This window comes from Schistocerca gregaria, unplaced genomic scaffold, assembly GCF_023897955.1.
Source record: "Schistocerca gregaria isolate iqSchGreg1 unplaced genomic scaffold, iqSchGreg1.2 ptg000355l, whole genome shotgun sequence".
Classification (NCBI taxonomy): Eukaryota; Metazoa; Arthropoda; class Insecta; order Orthoptera; family Acrididae; genus Schistocerca; species Schistocerca gregaria.
Window position 1 is genome coordinate 2,819 of NW_026061814.1, and position 20,752 is coordinate 23,570.

Sequence of the window (20,752 nt, forward strand, 5' to 3'; positions counted from 1 at the left end):
AGCTTATACACAATGCTGGTGACTACTTTGAAAGTCAGTAAAACTTTGAAACACACATCTATTTTGTACGAGCTGTAAATAAATAGTTGCCACCATTAAAAGTTCCAACTCTCTTAGTATCAAAGGTGTATGTTTTTGAACCTGTACTTAGTTAAGCATTGGACTTGCCAGCACAGGCCAAGCAGCAGGTGTTCTAGACAATGGGAACCTCACTCCACAGCTCCTCTACACACTATGTTAACAGGGAGGCAATCAGAATTCTGCCTCTTGAACTGCTGTTACACCTCTTTGGTGTGGATGTCACGCACATTTGACCATTATTCACCTCTCCCAAAGACAGGATATGTCTCATCAGGTGAACAATACTTTATGTTGGCCTCATGGGTAAGGGTACCTGTCATCAGGACAAAATGGTGGTTTCTATTTGGAACAGTGAGGTAGTATGGGATGTAGACTTTCCTCTGTTTTGCAGTGCACATTGACTGTGTATTTATTTACATGGATGGTCCATTCCTCTGGTACATTCATTACAGTGACCCTCAAGAAAATAGTTATTTGTATTGCAGTTTCTGAGCTGGTCCACCATTTTCATCATCTATAAATCATCACGAAATATTAATTTGTAAATTTTTCTAAGCCAGAAAAGAACCACACTTAGTGGTTAAAAAAATAATTCATAATAGCGTAAACAAATGCTGAAATCATAGTCCAAAAGCAATTGGAAAATACCTAATTTTTGCAGCTCCCCCATTTTGTACAGGGTGTTTTCCCTTTCATAAACAATTTAGGTATTTTTGTAATTAATTTAGCTGTTTCCCTTATGTAATTAATTTAGGATGTCCAGTAATAATACTGACTTGTGGTATCAGCATGCTTTACCTTAGTTAATATCAGTGTTCTTTCTTTCAGAATCCTACGTTGGATCATGAAACAGTTGAGTTTCCTCTGTATTTGACAGGTTCTCTCTTTTTTTCACTACAGCTTGCACCTGAACAGCATCAATCTCTCCTCTCCACATCTGTCATATTGATGAGTCTGCTTTACTGTACCTGTTTTCACACGTGTGCTTTTCTGCTTGGTGCTTTTCTGCTTGGTGCTTTTCTGCTTGGTGCTTTTCTGCTTGTCAGTCATTTACAGACATTTTACTGGCTAATCCTTGGGCATTTTTTACTTTTAAGTGCATTCATTGCATGTCTCGTGTAATCATCAGGCTAGCTTTCTACATACATAGGCACTCTGACAGCTTAAGAGTATACAAACATCTGTGAATGAAATCCATTACGGTCCATAGACAAGATACGATATGAAATAATCTTAAATAAAAATATATCCACGAACGTACTAATCAAGATTTCATTTTGATCCCTATTTGACACACACTTTGTAACCAGAGAAGATGACTACAGTTAAACACTTTCAGAGTAATGGCATTTATTCTAAAAGACAAGAAGAATAAGTTATCAAATGTTTCAGATATGGAAGACAAGAATTTATAGTATAAGAAAGTACAAATTGTTGCAGCTATGTTAAGAAAATTTCAAATTACCACCAACATTTAAATTTTACATTTCTCACTGCCAAGTGGCAGTTATTCATGTTTGTCTTCGTGTTGTATTTTTCTAGAGCCCCCTTAAAGAATATCAAGAAAGAAAATGAAACAATCTCAGATTTCAGGAATTAATCTGTACTTATTATTTGTATTCTCAGTTTCAGTTTGTGAATTCCTTCCTGTCGCTATTTTATATAGCATTTTATCTTCAAGATCAAGAGAAACTGAAAGAGGTGAGACATGAACCATAAACTTTCAAAAATTTTGTTGTTTCTTGTTATAATGTAAATAAAAACTTATATTTCCTTGTCCATATTACAGCAACTGGCTGCCCTTCTCATAGCAAGGCAAGTTATTGGTAATCTTAAAGAATCAGCATTTCCATATTTATTGGAGCAATTACGCCTGGCAAAACTTAGTTTTGATCTCTTTGGCGCCCTGAGCCCTTCAGAGGCTAAGAAAGATCTTTCGAAAGAACCTCAAGTAACAGCAGATGATGGGACAACTACAAATAAAACAGGAAACAGGAACATAAGTCAAGCAGAACTAGAGAGTTCACTTTTCAAGGTTTGTTAACATTTGAATGAGATTTGTAAATACTATCAACTCAAAATTCAAAGAAGCTGAGCATTTAAAAAATATAATTTTCATTAGCTCTTATCAGCGAAATGTTGAGCATGGAGAGAGAGATTGTACCAAGGGATGTGGTCCATAGAGTAGAAAAGAAAACTCACTGAAAAACTGGTAGTTGCAAATCATGTGAGACACCACTATTCTGTGTTGTTATATCCTCACTTTCATGCTCATGATGCAATAGAAGGAAAACAAATTAATACTGAGGCTACAGAAATAACAACTGACAGGTTATGAGTCATGAGTACATATATAGATACATATAATGAGGCTGTTTAGAAGTTCTTTCATAGAAATGCATGTAATTACAGATGTTCTCCGGGATCTTTGAATATTTATGCAGACACTGTTGTCATAAATTGTTATTAATGTATTAACCTGTTCTTAACTATTTAACATGGGAATGAATTCTTTAAACTGTATTGGTCAGTACTCTCACAAGGGAACAGGCTGACATTTCATGACACTACCTTGCAAAAAAGAAGTGGAAGATGGCATTTTTCATGTAATTTCTGCACATGAAACTGCCTGGTATAGAGGCCTGAATTCTCAAGCTGTGAGATACAGGAGTCTCATGTCAGTTTCCATTGGTTTATGAGGTGAGCACTGAATCACCATTTAGAAGCGATCAAAAGATGATTAAATATTTGTGGGGAAATACAACTAGTATTTTATCCATAATGCTCATTCCAAATTGGTAAGAAGTATACACAAATACATACAAGACTTCCCACCATGTCAACATAAGTTCAGCCTAATATTTGTATATTTTGAGTAGCACCACATGTATTTAATGAGAGTTTGAAACCAAGGAGAGAAAAAAACTGATTATGTACTAGTGATTGCAGCTGAAGAATATTGTCAGTGTGGTAGACTGGAACTCCAGTGGTCTGTCCATGATAACTTTATCTTTTAATGTTCTGTAAAATACCCTCCACTGATAGGTAACAATGATCATTCCAGACTGTTCTTCAGAATTATTGTGTATGAATGTGTAAGCGAAAACAAGGACTGCACAGTTGCCTATTATGTTGCTCCTTTGAATGAATGTGTTCTTTTAGGTCACATTACCTTTTAAAATTAGATTGAGCTACTGTGTACGCACAATATTCTTTGAAACTGACAAACCTATTAAGCACACCAGATTAAAAATTCGTTACCCCCTTCATCATCATAATATTGTGTACCACAACCCCTAGCCTTGATAATGACCTGATCTCAGTAAAGAAGTGTGCCCACAGTTTTCTTCAGGTATGCCATATCCTGCTGAAGCTACTTATCGATGCTTTATATCATGTAGATATCCCAAATTGTGGGAATGTTGAGTGCTTGATGCCTCACACAATTTGAAAAGAGGCAAAATGACATCACAGACCATACCTCCAGGCAGACACTGTTCCATTTCTGTCTTGTTTTTTCAGATGAACAGCATTATGTGCTGCTGTGAGCAATGCCCTTTTGTGGAGTACTTGGCTCCAAATCTCATTTGCATTCTGTTCTCTAGGGTGTTTGCTCAGAAACTGATTGAGATGAACCTACATTCACCAATAGCAGCAATTCCTGTGGTACCATTTTTCACCATCCATAGCACTTCAAATAAATGAATAAAGATAGAAACATGGGGTAGATTTTAACTGAAGTATGTTGTTGTTGATGTTGTGGTCTTAAGTCCTGAGACTGGTTTTATGCAGCTCTCCATGCTACTCTATCCTGTGCAAGCTTCTTGGTCTCCCAGTACTTACTGCAACCTACATCCTTCTGAATCTGCTTAGTGTATTCATCTCTTGGTCTCCCTCTACGATTTTTACCCTCCACACTTCCCTCTAATGCTAAATTGGTCTTCCCTTGATGCCTCAGAACATGTCCTACCAACCGGTCCCCTCTTCTTGTCAAGTTGTGCCACAAACTCCTCTTCTCCCCAATTCTATTCAATACGTCCTCATTAGTTATGTGATCTACCCATCTAATCTTCAGCATTCTTCTGTAGCACCACATTTCGAAAGCTTCTGTTCTCTTCTTGTCCAAACTATCGTCCATGTTTCACTTCCATACATGGCTACACTCCATACAAATACTTTCAGAAACGACTTCCTGACACTCACATCTATACTCAATTTTAATTAATTTCTCTTCTTCAGAAATGCTTTACTTGCCATTTCCAGTCTACATTTTATATCCCCTCTACTTCGACCATCATCAGTTATTTTGCTCCCCAAATAGCAAAACTCCTTTACTACTTTAAATGCCTCATTTCCTAATCTAATTCCCGCAGCATCACCCAATTTAATTCGACTACATTCCATTATCCTCGTTTTGCTTTTGTTGATGTTCATCTTATATCGTCCTTTCAAGACACTACCCATTCCGTTCAATTGCTCTTCCAAATCCTTTGCTGTCTCTGACAGAATTACAATGTCATCGGCGAACCTCAAAGTTTTTATTTCTTCTCCATGGATTTTAATACCTACTCCGAACTTTTCTTTTGTTTCTTTTACTGCTTGCTCAATATAAAGATTGAATAACATCAGGGAGAGGCTACAACCCTGTCTCACTCCCTTCCCAACCGCTGCTTCCCTTTCACGCTCCTCGACTCTTATAACTGCCATCTGGTTTCTGTACAAATAGTAAATAGCCTTTCCCTCCCACTATTTTACCCCTGCCACTTTTAGGATTTGAAAGAGAGTTTTCCAGTCAACATTGTCAAAAGCTTTCTCTAAGTCTACATATGCTAGAAATGTAAGTTTGCCTTTCCTTAATCTATTTTCTAAGATAAGTCGTAGGGTCAGTATTGCCTCACGTGTTCCAACATTTCTACAGAATCCAAACTGATCTTCCCCAAGGTCGGCTTCTACCAGTTTTTCCATTTGTCTGTAAAGAATTCATGTTAGTATTTTGCAGCTGTGACTTATTAAACTGATAGTTCGGTAATTTTCACATCTGTCAACACCTGCTTTCTTTGGGATTGGAATTATTATATTCTTCTTGAAGTCTGAGGGTATTTCGCCTGTCTCATACATCTTCCTCACCAGATGGTAGAGTTTTGTCAGGACTGGCTCTCCCAAGTCCGTCAGTAGTTCTAATGGAGTGTTGTCTACTCCGGGGGCCTTGTTTCGACTCAGGTCTTTCAGTGCTCTGTCAAACTCTTCACGCAGTATCTTATCTCTCATTTCATCTTCACCTACATCCTCTTCCATTTCCATAATATTGTCCTCAAGAACATTGCCCCTGTATAGACCGTCTATATACTCCTTCCATCTTTCTGCTTTCCCTTCTTTGGTTATAACTGGGTTTCCATCTGAGCTCTTGATATTCTTAGAAGTGGTTCTCTTTTCTCCAAAGGTCTCTTTAATTTTCCTGCAGGCATTATCTATCTTACCCCTAGTGAGATAAGCCTCTACATCCTTACATTTGTCCTCTAGCCATCCCTGCTTAGCCGTTTTGCACTTCTGTCGATCTCATTTTTGAGACGTTTGTATTCCTTTTTGCCTGCTTCATTTACTGCTTTTTTATATTTTCTCCTTTCATCAATTAAATTCAGTATTTCCTCTGTTACCCAAGGATTTCTACTATCCCTCATATTTTTACCCTCTTGACCCTCTGTTGCCTTCACTACTTCATACCTCAGAGCTACCCATTCTTCTTCTACTGTATTTCTTTTCCCCATTCCTGTCAATTGTTCCCTTATGCTCTCCTGAAACTCTTTACAACCTCTGGTTTAGTCAGTTTATCCAGGACCCATGTCCTTAAATTCCCACCTTTTTGCAGTTTCTTCAGTTTTAATCTACAGTTCATAACCAGTAGAATGTGGTCAGAGTCCACATCTGCCCCTGGAAATGTCTTACAACTTAAAACCTGGTTCCTAAATCTCTGTCTTACCAATATATAATCTATCTGATACCTCTTAGTATCTCCGGGATTCTTCCATCTATACAACCTTCTTTTATGATTCTTGAACCAAGTGTTATCTATGATTAAGTTATGCTCTGTGCAAAATTCTACTATTCGGCTTCCTCTTTCATTTCTTGCCCCCAATCCATATTCACCTACTATGTTTCCCTCTCTCCCTTTTCCTACTGACGAACTCCAGTCACCCATGACTATTAAATTTTCGTCTCCCTTCACCACCTGAAAAATTTCTTTTATCTCATCATACATTTCATCAATTTCTTCATCATCTGCAGAGCTAGTTGGCATATAAACTTGTACTACTGTAGTAGGCATGGGCTTCGTGTCTATCTTGGCCACAATAATGCGTTCACTATGCTGTTTGTAGTAGCTTACCCACACTCCTATTTTTTTATTCATTATTAAACCTACTCCTGCATTACCCCTATTTGATTTTGTATTTATAACCCTATATTCACCTGACCAAAATTATTGTTCCTCCTGCCACCGAACTTCACTAATTCGTACTATATCTAACTTTAACCTATCCATTTCCCTTTTTAATTTTTCTAACCTACCTGCCCGATTAAGGGATCTGACATTCCACGCTCTGATCCATAGAACGCCAGTTTTCTTCCTCCTGATAACAATGTCCTCTTGAGTAGTCCCCGTCCGGAGTTCCGAATGGGGGGGACTATTTAACCTCCAGAATATTTTACCCAAGAGGATGCCATCATTATTTAACCATACAGTAAAGCTGTATGCCCTTGGGAAAAATTACAGCCGTAGTTTCCCGTTGCTTTCAGCCGTTCGCAGTACCAGCACAGCAAGGCCGTTTTGGTTAGTGTTTCAAGGCCAGATCAGTCAATCATCCAGACTGTTGCCCCTGCAACTACTGAAAAGGCTGCTGCCCCTCTTCAGGAACCAATAGATGCCCCTCCATTGTGGTGTCACCTACGGTACAGCCATCTGTATCGCTGAGGCACGCAATCCTCCCCAACAACGGCAAGGTCCATGGTTCATGGGGGGGGGGGGGGGGACTGAAGCATAGGTACTTCTCTCGTATGCAAGCACATACAACCTTGGGGTACTTTTTACAATTTTTCACAATCCAGACCATAGTCAAACTTGTCCCATACTTCTGCAAAAAATGCCTGGAATTACTACATTACTGCTGATGAGTTCATCCAAAGTTGCAGTTCACCCAAAGTTGTCGGAAGGGATCTACCTAAATTGTTTTACAAATCCCCACCAGAAAAGATCACATACTATGAGATCAGGTGACCTTAGAGACAAACGGTGCATTTTGAACTTCTGTACCCTCCTTACACTGTCGAATGTGCAATGGCGTACTCTCAACAAAAATTGTTCTGCACAGTCGTAACTGAATCACACATGTTGAAACTAAGAATGTGAAATACATCTTATTGTTGCTTTATCACCATCACCCACTGAGTAATGATGAAGTGAGCAAGCTAAATGCCCCTCAGAGGCCCCTACCAGCAAACATAAAAACTGGCAACTTACAACTATTTCCTAGATAAACTTTTAACATCAGTCCACCAAGATAGCATTCTTTATCAGCTCATGTAACAAGTGCAACTGTTGTTTGACCCTGTGGATCATTATTTTTTATATATGAAGGAATATAATTAAAACTGAAGTTGCTCCAGGAATATTCCATGGTTTTGCCATCCAGCAAACCCTCTCAATTTCAGTACATAAAGTAAAATTTACCCCATATTTCTATCATCATTCAAGTAGAATGTATATTCCTGTGAAAGAGGATGACTTTCTTTGAAACATGAGTGTACAGAGAGAACTGAGTGAATTCACATGTTGGAATCATGGTGCTCTGCAGCTTACATGAATTTCAGGGATGACCTTTAATTCCAAGGAACATCTCTCAACTGCAATAGAAACATTATTAGATAGGTATCATGTTTGTAGGTTCCTTGTTAACTTTATTTTTTTATGGTTGCTTGATAAGTTTTATAGACAAAAGATTTGCAACTGATCAATTATTCTTGTGTATTATATCCTTCATCAGTTTCCTTGATAGTGGGCTGAACCTGAAAGGGGTGGTGGTTTCCTTAGTAAGGGATTAGACTATTAGCTTTAGTTGGTCACAAAATGATCACAAATGTGAATGAAAAAGTGTTAGGTAATATGTGCTCCCTCCACAATGGTAGCAGTTTGCAATTGGACCATTTCTGTATCAGCATGCTTCGTGAATCAAGGACAATTGCCTAATTGTTCAAAGTACATCAGATGAATTTTTTTTGTACCACTTACTTGGAGTCACATCTTGAACACCATCAAATTTCTATTTAATGAATTGTCTGTGAATTGTATGCAAAATCAAATAATAGTAGTTGTTGTTATTGCAGTTGTACTAATAGTAGAATGGTGGTTTACATTCTACTAGTTACATGCCTGACATCATTTTAGCAGACAGCTATTGGTGCCCCAACACTTTTTGACTTCATAATGCAGCAAATCTTGTGACAAAAAGTGGGGTTATGTTGCAGTGGAAAGTGTCATGTTGGAGAAAATAACAGAATACCAGGGACAAAAAGTGTGCAGAAAGCTGAAAATATGTTCAAAAACTAAAAGGGTGGTCGTGATACTCAGAGGCATGCATTTTGTGATTGTATTATTTGTTAGCCATTTTATAACAATTTGAACTCGTTCTACGTATACAGCAGAACCAGCTAACTCACCAGCTTAATGAAAAACACTATATATGCTGCTGAGATGGACCGCCTATTGCTGGACATACATCATTACAATAATACAGTGTTGTTGTTGTTGTTTCCAGTGTCGTGCAGGGAATTCCTTAGGTTTCTGTTCTTTTTGTTATGTTATAATAGATATTCCTGTATGTTCTAAATAATTAATGGAAAATCTCATATAAAGATGTGAAACAAATACTAACAAAGAGATAGCGGGGCTGGCCAGTACTTACCTCATCTCAGTACAGCCGATAGATACACAGAAAAACAACCGAAAATTTACGTTCCTAGCTCTCAGAATAAATGTTCCTTCATCAGGGAGGAGAGAGGGGAAAGAAAGGGAAGAAGGGATGAAGCAACATTTATTCCAAAAGCTAGGAATGTAAATTTTTAAGTACTGGCCAGCCCCGCTATCTCTTTGTTAGTATTTGTTTCACATTCCTGTATGTTCGTAATATTTATTTAATATATATTTACTGTTTACTTTCAATGTATGTTGGTATACTGTACTGTCTTCATTTTACTCCCATCTTTCATATCTCGCCTCCATTTGTCTTTGTCTTGTTCTCCTCCTCCTCCTCCTCCTCCTCCTCCTCCTCCTCTCATGGACTGTGGACCTTGCTGTGTTCAGGTAGCTTGTGCATCTGAGTCATACAGATAACCACATCCTAGGTGTGTTTCTGCAGAGACCACACTAGATACAGTTCCTGAAGAGGGATAGCAGCCTTTTCAGTTGTTGCAATATCAGTGGTCTGAGTTATTAACTGATGCGGCATTTGAACACTAGTCACTAGGTCTTGGATAGATTGGTACTGCAGTATGGGCAAAAGCAAGGGCAAACTAAAGCCATTATATTTAATGATGACATTCAGTGCAAGTGTATCAGTTAGTGATGCTGTCATCTTCGTGGGTGTTTCAGAGATAAAACGATCGCACATTCTGATCTCCAGCCACTGTAGTACTTGTAACCTGGGACAGTTATAATAATAATGTTAATAGAGCGAGGTAATAGTAGTACCACAAACATGGTTCAGTATTGAAACAATGAACCCTTCCATGTCAGGAAGTCTTTCAGTTGGAATGAATTCTCATATGAAAATATTTACATGCCTATCAATTACTGTTCGAAAGAAATGGTGAGATTTGCTTCACCGCATCTGATAACTGTGGTCTAAAAGTTTAATGGAGATTAGGATGCAATATCCTGTGTGAGATGTTTAATAACTTCATAATGAAGGGCATTTAATATCTGCTATTTAATTCTATTAAGTTAGCACAATGGCCAGTATTATGGTGTACCAAAGTAGCTCTTGGATTTTTAATAGCTCTAATCAAATTAGACAAGAAACTTACAAAATTCCATTGGTACTTTTCGTATTGGCTTTCGAAGGTAACACATCTCGATTATAAACCATTATTGATAACATTAAAGTTATTCATAGATTTAGTCAATGGCTTTATAGATCATTGTGGTAAATTAGTGGTGGTTTGTTTGATTATTAAATTATAGAATAGCACTAGAGTGATCTGCATATGTCTAAGCATTGAGGTCTACTGAACTAACAAACAGTGTGGAACCTTATAACTTGGCAGGCTAACTGTATTGCAATTTGGCCACAATTAAAACCTTGTTGCAAAATTGAGTGTGAGCCACAAGCAGTATGGACTGTGGCCCTATCCATTAAAATTGTATGTACCCTTAGAGTTAATCCAGTTTAAGCAGGATGATAGTGCTGTACTTTGTCACATTGATAATGTAAGGTCCAAGTTTCAATCACACCTTTTTTCTCTATGTGAAATTCCGTTGTCGAGCACAAGACATTTACACATTAGCTATACTATATATGTTCATCTTGTTTGGATGTTGCCTGTTACCCAATGGAGGTGTTTTCTTTGGTACTACACAGAGGAAAAATTCATTTTTGCTAAACAACGTAGCAATATTTAACCAATTCAGATTGCTAAAAATGTGCTGTAGCTTCCAAAACAAGCTAACAAAATATGCATCATATGTGCTATTTGTAAAGGAGACATTTCTTGGCATTCTCTTTTTCTCTGACTTTTATTTGCTTATAAATTGTTATAGGGTTACTCCCAGATTTTAAATCCTGGTGTTCTTTCTTCAGGAGAGAAGAAAAGTAGTAGTTGGAGTGGGAGAACTCAAATAAGAGGGACTCACTGTGTCTTGCACAAGAAAAGGGGCAAAAAAGAAGGAAATTTTGTCAGTACAGGAAGCCAAATATAGTTTATCAGGAAGTACTGTGTCAGATTAAGCTCAACGACAATAGAATGAGAAACGAATATATGTATAGAAGAATAAAATAAAATGACAGTGGCGCGAATAAAACTAATGAAGGGTAATAAATGGAGTAAAACATTAAATTGTAAACAAACTCCATTGTATGAAGAAAGCCAAGAACAAGTAGGCTAAAAACATTTGGTTTTGAAGGGTGATGGAACAATGTGATATGTTCTAGAACAAGTTCCCATATCCGAAGATTAGGGAAGGTAGTGCTAATTGGAGGTATTCAAAGTGTCCATTTGCTCATAGTTGCACTTGAGGTAAGATCATTTAACAGATGTTTTAACAATAATTATTTTTATTTTTTGAAGGTAAGGACTTCTGTATTTTGGCTAGCAGCATATAATGGTATATAACTTTCCATGAACATTTGCATGTTACTATCTTTTCTGAGTTTACTTTGCAAATTTGGTCTCAGGTGCATCAGATATAGCACAATGGACAATTAGAATCTTTCCATTCCATCCTCTAACATACCAAGCTCTTTTCAGCTCTAGACAGAAAGATTGCCAACCAACTTAACAGATTAAACTTATTTTCACACATGTCATGTCTTTGGACAAAGTAGTGATATGTTTTGACCATAAATTCCAGTACATAAGTGAACAGTTTGTTGCAGCCCTTTTTAAAGACACACAAGCAATGAAAACACCTCTAGTTATTTCATTTAGGATCATACATGAGCAGATACTGCCAATGTGTCTATGAGAATACTGGACTGTTTTTATTATAGGGCAGTTCCTAGACTCAATTTTAGTTAACGCTGGCATTCAACTGAGACATCCAAGGCCTGCATAATACTCAGTGATGAAGGGTATAAGGTGCATCAGTCATTGGAAGTAGAAACTTCACTGCTAGGGAGGAGCAACAGAGGATAGGAGATTTCTTTCTGAGCAAAGGCAGTGGAATAGGTGTAGCAGATGAAAGTGTAGGAAAAGTTATTATAGATATCAGGATGTTCATGTGTTTTGAGCCAAAAGTTGAAAAGCCTCATTTTTCTGTACAATTACCAAATTTTACTGCGTGCAACCAACATTGCCTGTTACTTTTTGGAGAGTCCATATTTCAGTACAAGCCAAGAAAAATATTTCTGCTTGCAACAGATGTGGTGAAATTTAAAAAAAAAGACTTTGGCTTGCATTGAGCATATCAGCAATGTACCTTTCATCGCAAGTGCAAACATAAATGCTAACCATAATAAAGAAAATTGACCACACTATATATATGACATACAGAACACTCTTGGAATTTGTGTTTATAAGCAAAATCCTAATTTCATATCACAAATTAGCTTACAGAAATTAGTAAGCTCATTTATTCGATTTTAAATAACAGTTGTACAATTTAAGATACAGACTATATAATATTTTAATTTTTCTGTTGATATACTGCATAACTTATCACACCTTTTAATCTTTTGTTTCAGTATGATGGAACATTTGCGGATCATCTGGAAATGTTTATACAGTTGGGTTATGTTGTTTTATTTTCTTCTGCATTCCCTATGGCTGCCTTCTGTGCTCTGCTGAACAATTTGATTGAAATCCGTAGTGATGCATTCAAATTGTGCTTTATATTTCAAAGACCATTTGGTCAGAGAGTGTCAAACATTGGTACTTGGCAGGTATGTGTTAGGTTGTAAGATGCTTATGTTCAAGTAACTATGAATTAATAGCTAACAAAAAATTTTCCCACTGCAGAATGCCATGGAGGTAATGTGCTTAATTGCTGTCTTAGTCAACTGTGCCCTTATTGGACTCTCTGGTCAAGTACACAGAATGTTTCCAGAAATGTCTACAACACAGACAATTTTGCTTATAGTTGCACTTGAGGTAAGATCTTATAACAGCTGAATTACCTATATTTATTTTTATTTTTGAGAGATGAAAATTTTGATATTTTAGTGAGCAGTATATAATAGTGTATAACTTTCCACGAACATTTAGATGTTACTATCTTGCTTTATGTACATGTGCAAATTTCATCTCAGATTCATCAGACTTAGTATTATGGATAATCAGAATCTTTCATTTCCATCAGCCAAACTGTCTTCAACTCCAGACAAGGAAATCACCAACCCACTTAGTAGATCCAGCTAGAAAATCAGTTCATTTTTATTCGTATGTCACCTGTTGAGACAAATTATTGATATATTGTGACAACCATAAATTCCGGTAGGCGTGTGGACAATATACAGGGTGATTATACTTAAAGTTAAACTTTCAAAACACTGTAGAAATAACACCACTAGTCAGAATAATGTCAAATTGCAATGGAATTATATTGGAGAAGGGAAAAAAATATGGCAGAAGGACAAAAAAAGTGTGAAAAATTGATCAGTAGATGGCGCCGTATGTGTCAAAATACTAAAATGAAAACACCTGTCATGCGCATGACCCATTGAAGTTGGTTAAACATGCGAGCTACATGGCTTTTCCTTCTTTTGCGTCTGTGACGTTCGCCACAACTGTATCAATGCAGGATCACGCTCTGTTTGTAAAGCTTTATTACAAGAATGATGACTGTGCACGTGTCGCTCTGCAGAACTTCTGGACACTGAAGGGTTTGAAAAAATGTGTTGGTCAGATGACTGCCATGGCTCTGGAGAAAGTGATTCGAAAAGACGGGTTATTTTGGTGTACAACCTAGTAGAGGGAGGAAACGAATTGATTTGACATCAGTGGAAGCAGTGGCCAACCAATGCAGGAGGAGATGAGTAATGGTGTGCAAACATACAGTGCACGGAGAATTGCGTGAACATTGGACGTACCTGTGAGCACGATGTGTGAAATCCTATCCTTCTTTGTATCCATTCAAAATTACCAATGTGCATGAGTTGCTTCCTGTTGACCAGCCAGCAAGAGAGACCTTTGCTTTAGAATTTCTTGTTCACATGGAAGAGGACAATGATTGGCCGTGGAAGATTTTGTGGACAGATGAAGCCCTCTTCCTTCTGACAGAATATGCTGATACACAGAATTGTTATATATGGGCAACGTAAAATCCATACGCTAATAAACCAGTACCATTCCATCCTGAAAAGGTCACTGTGTTGTGCAGGTTTACAGCATCATTTATCATAGGGCCATATTTTTTGAAGAGACAGGTGCTTCCGGTCCTGTTACCTGTACCATCACTAGTAAGCGCTATGAGTGTCTTTTGTGCAAACACGTCATTCCAGCTCTCCAACAGCATGGGTGTGCAGATGCGATCATTTTTATGCAAGTTGGCACACCACCGCACATTGACAATCCAGTTAACCAGCTACTGAAGCACCATTTTGGAAATGCTAGAATTATCAGCTGCCATTTGCCTACAGCCTGGCCGTCCCAATCACCTGATATTAATTCATATGGCTTCTGGTTGTGGGGCTATCTGATTGCAAACTGCACTGAAGGTACGCATTGCACGGCACATTCTGAACGTGACCTTGTAGAAATGGTGGACAGCATATTGTACATGTTTTGTGCCAGTCACATTGAAATTAATAATTCGATTTGATTTTTATTGATGCTGTTTATGCAGTTTTTGACCTCAAGACAATTAAAAACTAATGTGAATGATACTTTTTATATGGCTTTTGGCCTCGGGCCAATTAAAAACCGATGTGATTGGTGCTTTTTATGCAGCCTTTGGCCTCAGGACAATTGAAAACTGAGGTGAGTGATGCTTTTTATGCGGCTTTTGGCCTCAAGACAATTAAAATCCAATTTCCCCCATTCAAAGTGATGTGACCTTGCCGTGGTGGATGTAACTAACAGTATCACACCTGTACACCCATGCAAACTGAGTAGTACAGTTTGTTTAACCTCAAACGTACACCTTAGGCATTTTTGTATGATTCATTTGTCATTTGCAGTTGACCGCTGTTAAATTATGATGCTTACAGCACCATCTATTGCTACATTTTGTAACTATTTACTATTTAGTCTGCTGTACATTTTTCCACATTCTCCAATAATATTCCATTGTAATTTGAAGTCATTCTGACTAGTGCTGTTATTTCTATGGTGGTTTGAAAGTTTAACTGTAATTATAATCACCCTGTATTGCAACCATTTTCAAAGAAATAATAAATAATGAAAAGCCCTGTGGTTATTTTATGCAGGAAAATACAAGACCACATACTGCCAATGTGTCTGTGACAATCTTGCAGAGTATTTTTGGTTATAGGATAGTTCCTATGTTTAGTTTGAGTTAATGCAAAGCTCTGTAAACAGATGTTGTTGACACACCACTCTAGAGTGCTGCAGTGTGTGAAAAGTTTCTGGGACTTCTTCCTAAGGCTGCACTTAACTCGTCTTTATTTATTCCCATTTAAAATGTGTGAAAAACATTCCTGAACATCACATACTGGTATGCAGGTCTTGAGAAAGAAGGCATACGTTCAACACACATTAGTCTACTGCAGCATATGTTCATCAATGCTACAGCTTTGTTTAGGTTTCATCTGGATAGTGAGAAATTCATAAATGAAGGGAGAGTCAGAGAAAAGAATTATGTATTGGATTGTTGTGTTACTTCTTGGTGTTCCTCACATTTCAGCAACACTGACGATGTTGACTTGGTGTTCAGGAACTGCTCTAGAAGTGCTTTCTTAGTGATGTTTCCTAATTGGAATCTCATAGAAACTCTTATGACTGGTAAAGTATCCAAATAATCCTAGAATCTTTTGCTGCCCCACAGGATTCAACAGATTTGTAATGAATTGTATATATTTATCAAAAAGTCAGTTGTTTAACATATGTATTCTGTTTTGTGTAAGAGAAAGTTAGTTCCTGCTCAATCTGTTTGTTCAACAATTCGTGGCACAGTTGTAAACTGCCTTTGGCATATAGTCAGTACTTCACATGCTTGATCATTCCATTACAAAAAGTAATACCAGTACAATTTCTTGAGGGAAGGATCAATTTTGGCATCTAATTATTATGCAGAATTGAGCTGCTTGTCAGTAAATACCTACTCATCCTCATATGACACCACTGCAAATCTTTTGGCTTGAGGTGAGCAGAGAAAAGCAGCTTTCCAAGTAGCATGTCAGAGGTTCAGTGAACTCAAGGAATACCCATTTATCTATCATACTCCTGAGAGAGAGAGAGAGAGGGGGGGGGGGGGGGGGTAGGGGGGAGTGAAAAAAAATCGAAAACATGGACGACATTGTGTAGGAAAGTAGGTAACTGAGTTTGAACAAAACATTGTGGAAATCAAATCTTCATTTTGAAACAACAAACCTACTTTACCCTGACTCATCTACTTCTGAATATCCTTTTAACCTATCTCTGAATTGTATATTTAAAATATGGATTTGCCCTTCCTGTAAATGATTTCTCGGTGAATTTTAGGTTCATTCATACCATATTTTACGGACTATTAGCCACTACAGATAAGATGCAGCTTAATTTTTAAGAATTTTTTGAAATAAGATTCTACCATTTTTATCATTGATTTTCAAGCTAGACATTAAATAAATTCTTAGTTTGCAAAACTGAACTGACCTTTAAAATCCTTGAAAATTGTGATATGAACTTTCTTCTTCTACTACTTTTTCTTCCTTCTCTTTGTTGTTATTGTTATCCTCTTCTTTTACTAAATTCTGACATTAATGTATTCTGTCATGCAAGTGTTTGCTTCACTGCCATCGAGGGTGTTACTTATTCTACACTTTTTGAAAGATTTAACTATAATGTCTTCAATCACTCTAGACCACAGCTGTTGTATCCACTGACACTTGTTTGATTGTCGGTTGTTTTAAAACTCCCTTCAGCAGGAATTCATGTTGGTTCCATCCATAGTCCATTAGTTCACTGGCACCGTAGACTGCAATTATGCTCACAGGCTAGAAAGTGTTCTGAGTTTGTAATGGTGGGATGAGAGGGAAACAGTCCTAACAGGCTTTTGAATCCCTGCAACTCATATTTGTCACATCGGTCCATTGCTGCTGCCAGTTGAATCCCAATGTTGCCTGATAGAGAGAGCCTTCCTACAGCACCAAAAATATGGCCATTTTTGAGACTGGCAGGAATTTTATATCCACTGCTGGACATTCTGGACATTTTTATATTAATTTCAAGTACAAAGTGCGCATGACTTTTGGAGCCAATTTTTCAAAGAAAGAAATGTGTCATATAGTCCATAAAATACGGTAAGCAGTGCACCCATATACTCAGATTTCTAATAATTTCTGGCAACAGCTACTTCCAGCTAACACAAGAGTTCTCATCTGTTTCCCCATAGAGCTTTTTATTTTAACAAATGTAGAAACAATAGCCAGCCCATTATTTTCAGGTTGCTGCTTTATTCTATTCACAGTGTGTGACACATGTTGTAACTGCTTTTTACAGCACATCATGTTAATACTGCGATTCCTAATAAGCTGTGCTATCCCTGATGTCCCTGAATGGGTTGCTACAGAGATGGCAAAAGTTGAATTTGCTCGTAGAGAGGCTTGTCGTCGACTGTCTTCCACAACAGCCTCCACTCCAGCACGAGATTCAGCAGTCAGTGCACCGAGCACCGTCATTGGCCGGTAAAATACGTTTCTTTAATACTTTTACTAAATTCTGACATTTATATATTCTGTCATGCAAGTGTTTGCTTTTCAGTTTTGTAGTTTCCCCAGCAAATGATGAAAACAAAGAAGTGGATCAGGAAGGAACTGTTGAGGAGACTGAAGCTGCAGAAACTGGGCATCAGTTTACCGAGAGTGCTGCAAAAGCTGTTCCAGATGGAAGTGCTGCTTCTGCAGGAACACCTGATAGTTTACCATCCCCTACTTTGCCCAAAAGTACAAACAAGAGGGCATCACCTCATGAGTGGTTATCCCCTGAAGGGGAATCACTCGGGTATCATCTTACCATAGGGCCTCACGGAGTGGACTGGGTTCGACATCTTGGTCTTGAAGGAGGTAGAAAATCCTGTGATTCAGAGACTGTAGCAGGTGGATCAGGTGAAAATCTAGCAACTCACCGGAGCACTGACTGCATAGTGACACCTAAAGAACTTACTGCATCCTCTGATTCCGATCTTCTACGTTCTGCCCCTCCTTGGGCATCCACTCATCCTCGCCCCAAGTTCCGCTTTTCCCCAGAAAAGTCTGAACAGAAGGAAATGTCTTTATCAGATAGTAGCCGCACTGTGTCAAGTCAGGAGGGAGATGAGACTGTGGTAAAACCTGAAGAAGCAGCAGCTGCGAAGAAAACTAGAGTGAAACAGAGTCTGATGAAAAGGGCTCGTAGTGTAGCAATCTTCTCTCTCAAGCTCAAGGAAAGACGAGCTGCTAGAGAAGCGAAGGAAGCAGAAATGAGAGCAAAGGAGAAGTGGACACCACCTGCCACTGTTGGTGGAGAACTGTCTTGTATTCCCATAGAAAAACTCATCTCAGTGGATGATGTTGCTGTCGATCTCCAAAGACGCAAAAATCAGAATTCTGGAAATATGTAGCGCCTACTTCCATCATCTTCATTGTTTGTATGGTACTTATGTCATCAGTTTTAATTTAGTCTCTCCTGTTGAGTACTTCCTATAGATGAAACTTACTGTAACTTAATGTATGTAGTCTTTACTGCTCTATAAACTTATCTATATTTCAGTTGGTATGATCGTACAGTCCATACATACAGATAGAATGGTGTCTGTGTTGTATCTACCCCATATGCTGTACAATAATCTTTCAGTGTGCTTCACATTGATGTATATTTAAAAGAAAAGAAAAGTGTTACAAAATATTAGTTAAATTATGTGAACATTAGAAAATGCTTTTATGTCTCAAATGTAATGAGTTATTTATTTGTTTTACCGAAGAGACACAAAGTAAAATATATTCCAGAACAGATTTTCAGTAAAACTGTCAAATAGCTCCATTGAGCTGTAATAGTATGTGAATTGTTTTCATTTTTCCATGTGTGGGTAGAGGTAAAAGTATCATCAGTGTGTAGCTTGCCATTGTCAAAGTGCTATGTATGTGAGCGAGAAGCAGTGTAAAGCACAAGAGTATTAGATACTGTTTTATGTTTGGTGCTGTATGGTTTTTCCTCATTTCTTGCTATTAGGTAATAGTTTCATGAAATAGTTGACGTTTACCGTTCGTTGCCAAGTGCCTACTGCAGTATGGAATTTAGTTTGTTGAGGTGAAGTATAAATGTATAAATACTCAAGTGTACTTAGATTCATTACACATATACTTATTCATACATTCCATTATCAATGTGAAATGTGCAAGTTATTTATATACAGTGACTCCTAAATTAAGCATGATATAATTTTGTTTATAATTGCAAATCGTGTTTCTAAAATTTTAAAATTTTTTTACTGTGAAAAATGTCTCGTTAATAACTGCATTGAATAAAGAAGACTTTTAAAATAATGATCCTAAAGCTATTTTCTTACATGAGCGAAAATACTTTTGTAATACACAAAGGTTTTGTTGAAAATGCTATAAATGTTTTTCCTTTTCATAAGTACACTTCATATTTATTTTATATTTAAGATTCTGTGAAATTGCAAATATTTTTATGAATGGTCATCTCATCATTGAAACCATCAAGCACATAATTCCTGCATATATATTTAACTACAGTAAAGCAAAAAAATATTTTGATCATAACATAAGGTCTTAGTAACCCTTTTAGACATATCCGACATGAGCAAACGATTTAGAATAACAAAGTGGTGTAATTTAAGATGCACACATTCAACAATTGAATGCAGTGATCAAAGTATGAGTCTGCTGCAGTGTTCACATTTTGTTGTAATATGTTATATTTTGGAAATGCAGAATAAAGATTTTAGTAAACTTGTTTGCATATTGCACGTTTTTGGTGTTATTTAACAGGATCAGCCCTTCATAAGTTAGTATATTATCAATAAAGACTAAATAAATGGATCGCTTCATTCACCATACATCACTATCTAAATTTTCATCACTCTACGTAGTAGTCATAGTATGGTATATTGGGACACTGAGTGCATTAAAAAGTTGACTTTTTGCATAGAAGTTTAAGTAAAATACATTGTGGGCAAAAATGTAGGAGAGGCGTGATTGCATGATGAGAAACAAACAAGACATAGCAACTATGTTGTTAATAAAACAGAAAGAAACTTCCACATGGGAAAAATATATTAAAAATAAAGATTCCAAGACTTACCAAGCGGGAAAGCGCCGGCAGACAGGCACATGAACAAAACACACAAACACACACACAAAATTACGAGCTTTCGCAACTGGCAGTTGCTTCGTCAGGAAGGAAGGAAGGAGAGGGAAAAATGAAAGGGTGTGGGTTTTAAGGGAGAGGGTAAGGAGTCATTCCAATCCCGGGAGCGGAAAGACTTCCCTTAGGGGAGAAAAAGGACAGGTGTACACTCGCACACACACACACATATCCATCCGCACATACACAGACACAAGCAGACATATTTACAGGCAAAGAGTTAAGGGCAGAGATGTCAGTCGAGGCGGAAGTACAGAGGCAAAGAAGTTGTTGAAAGACAGGTGAGGTATGAGCGGCGGCAACTTGAAATTAGCGGAGGTTGAGGCCTGGCGGATATCGAGAAGAGAGGATATACTGAAGGGCGAGTTCCCATCTCCGGAGTTCGGATAGGTTGGTGTTGGTGGGAAGTATCCAGATAACTCGGACGGTGTAACACTGTGCT

General features: G+C 37.6%; 1 protein-coding gene across 1 annotated transcript; it reads left to right on the top strand.

The window, feature by feature from the left end:
* Positions 1–1,707: 1,707 nt before the first annotated feature.
* LOC126307667 (anoctamin-8-like) lies at positions 1,708–20,004 on the top strand (the record flags this gene model as incomplete). Its single annotated transcript, XM_049992082.1, is given in 6 exon segments — positions 1,708–1,782; positions 1,871–2,116; positions 12,531–12,728; positions 12,805–12,936; positions 17,446–17,630; positions 17,707–20,004. Coding segments are annotated over 6 exon segments (1,674 nt in total), but the record flags the coding sequence as incomplete, so codon positions are not given.
* Positions 20,005–20,752: the final 748 nt, after the last annotated feature.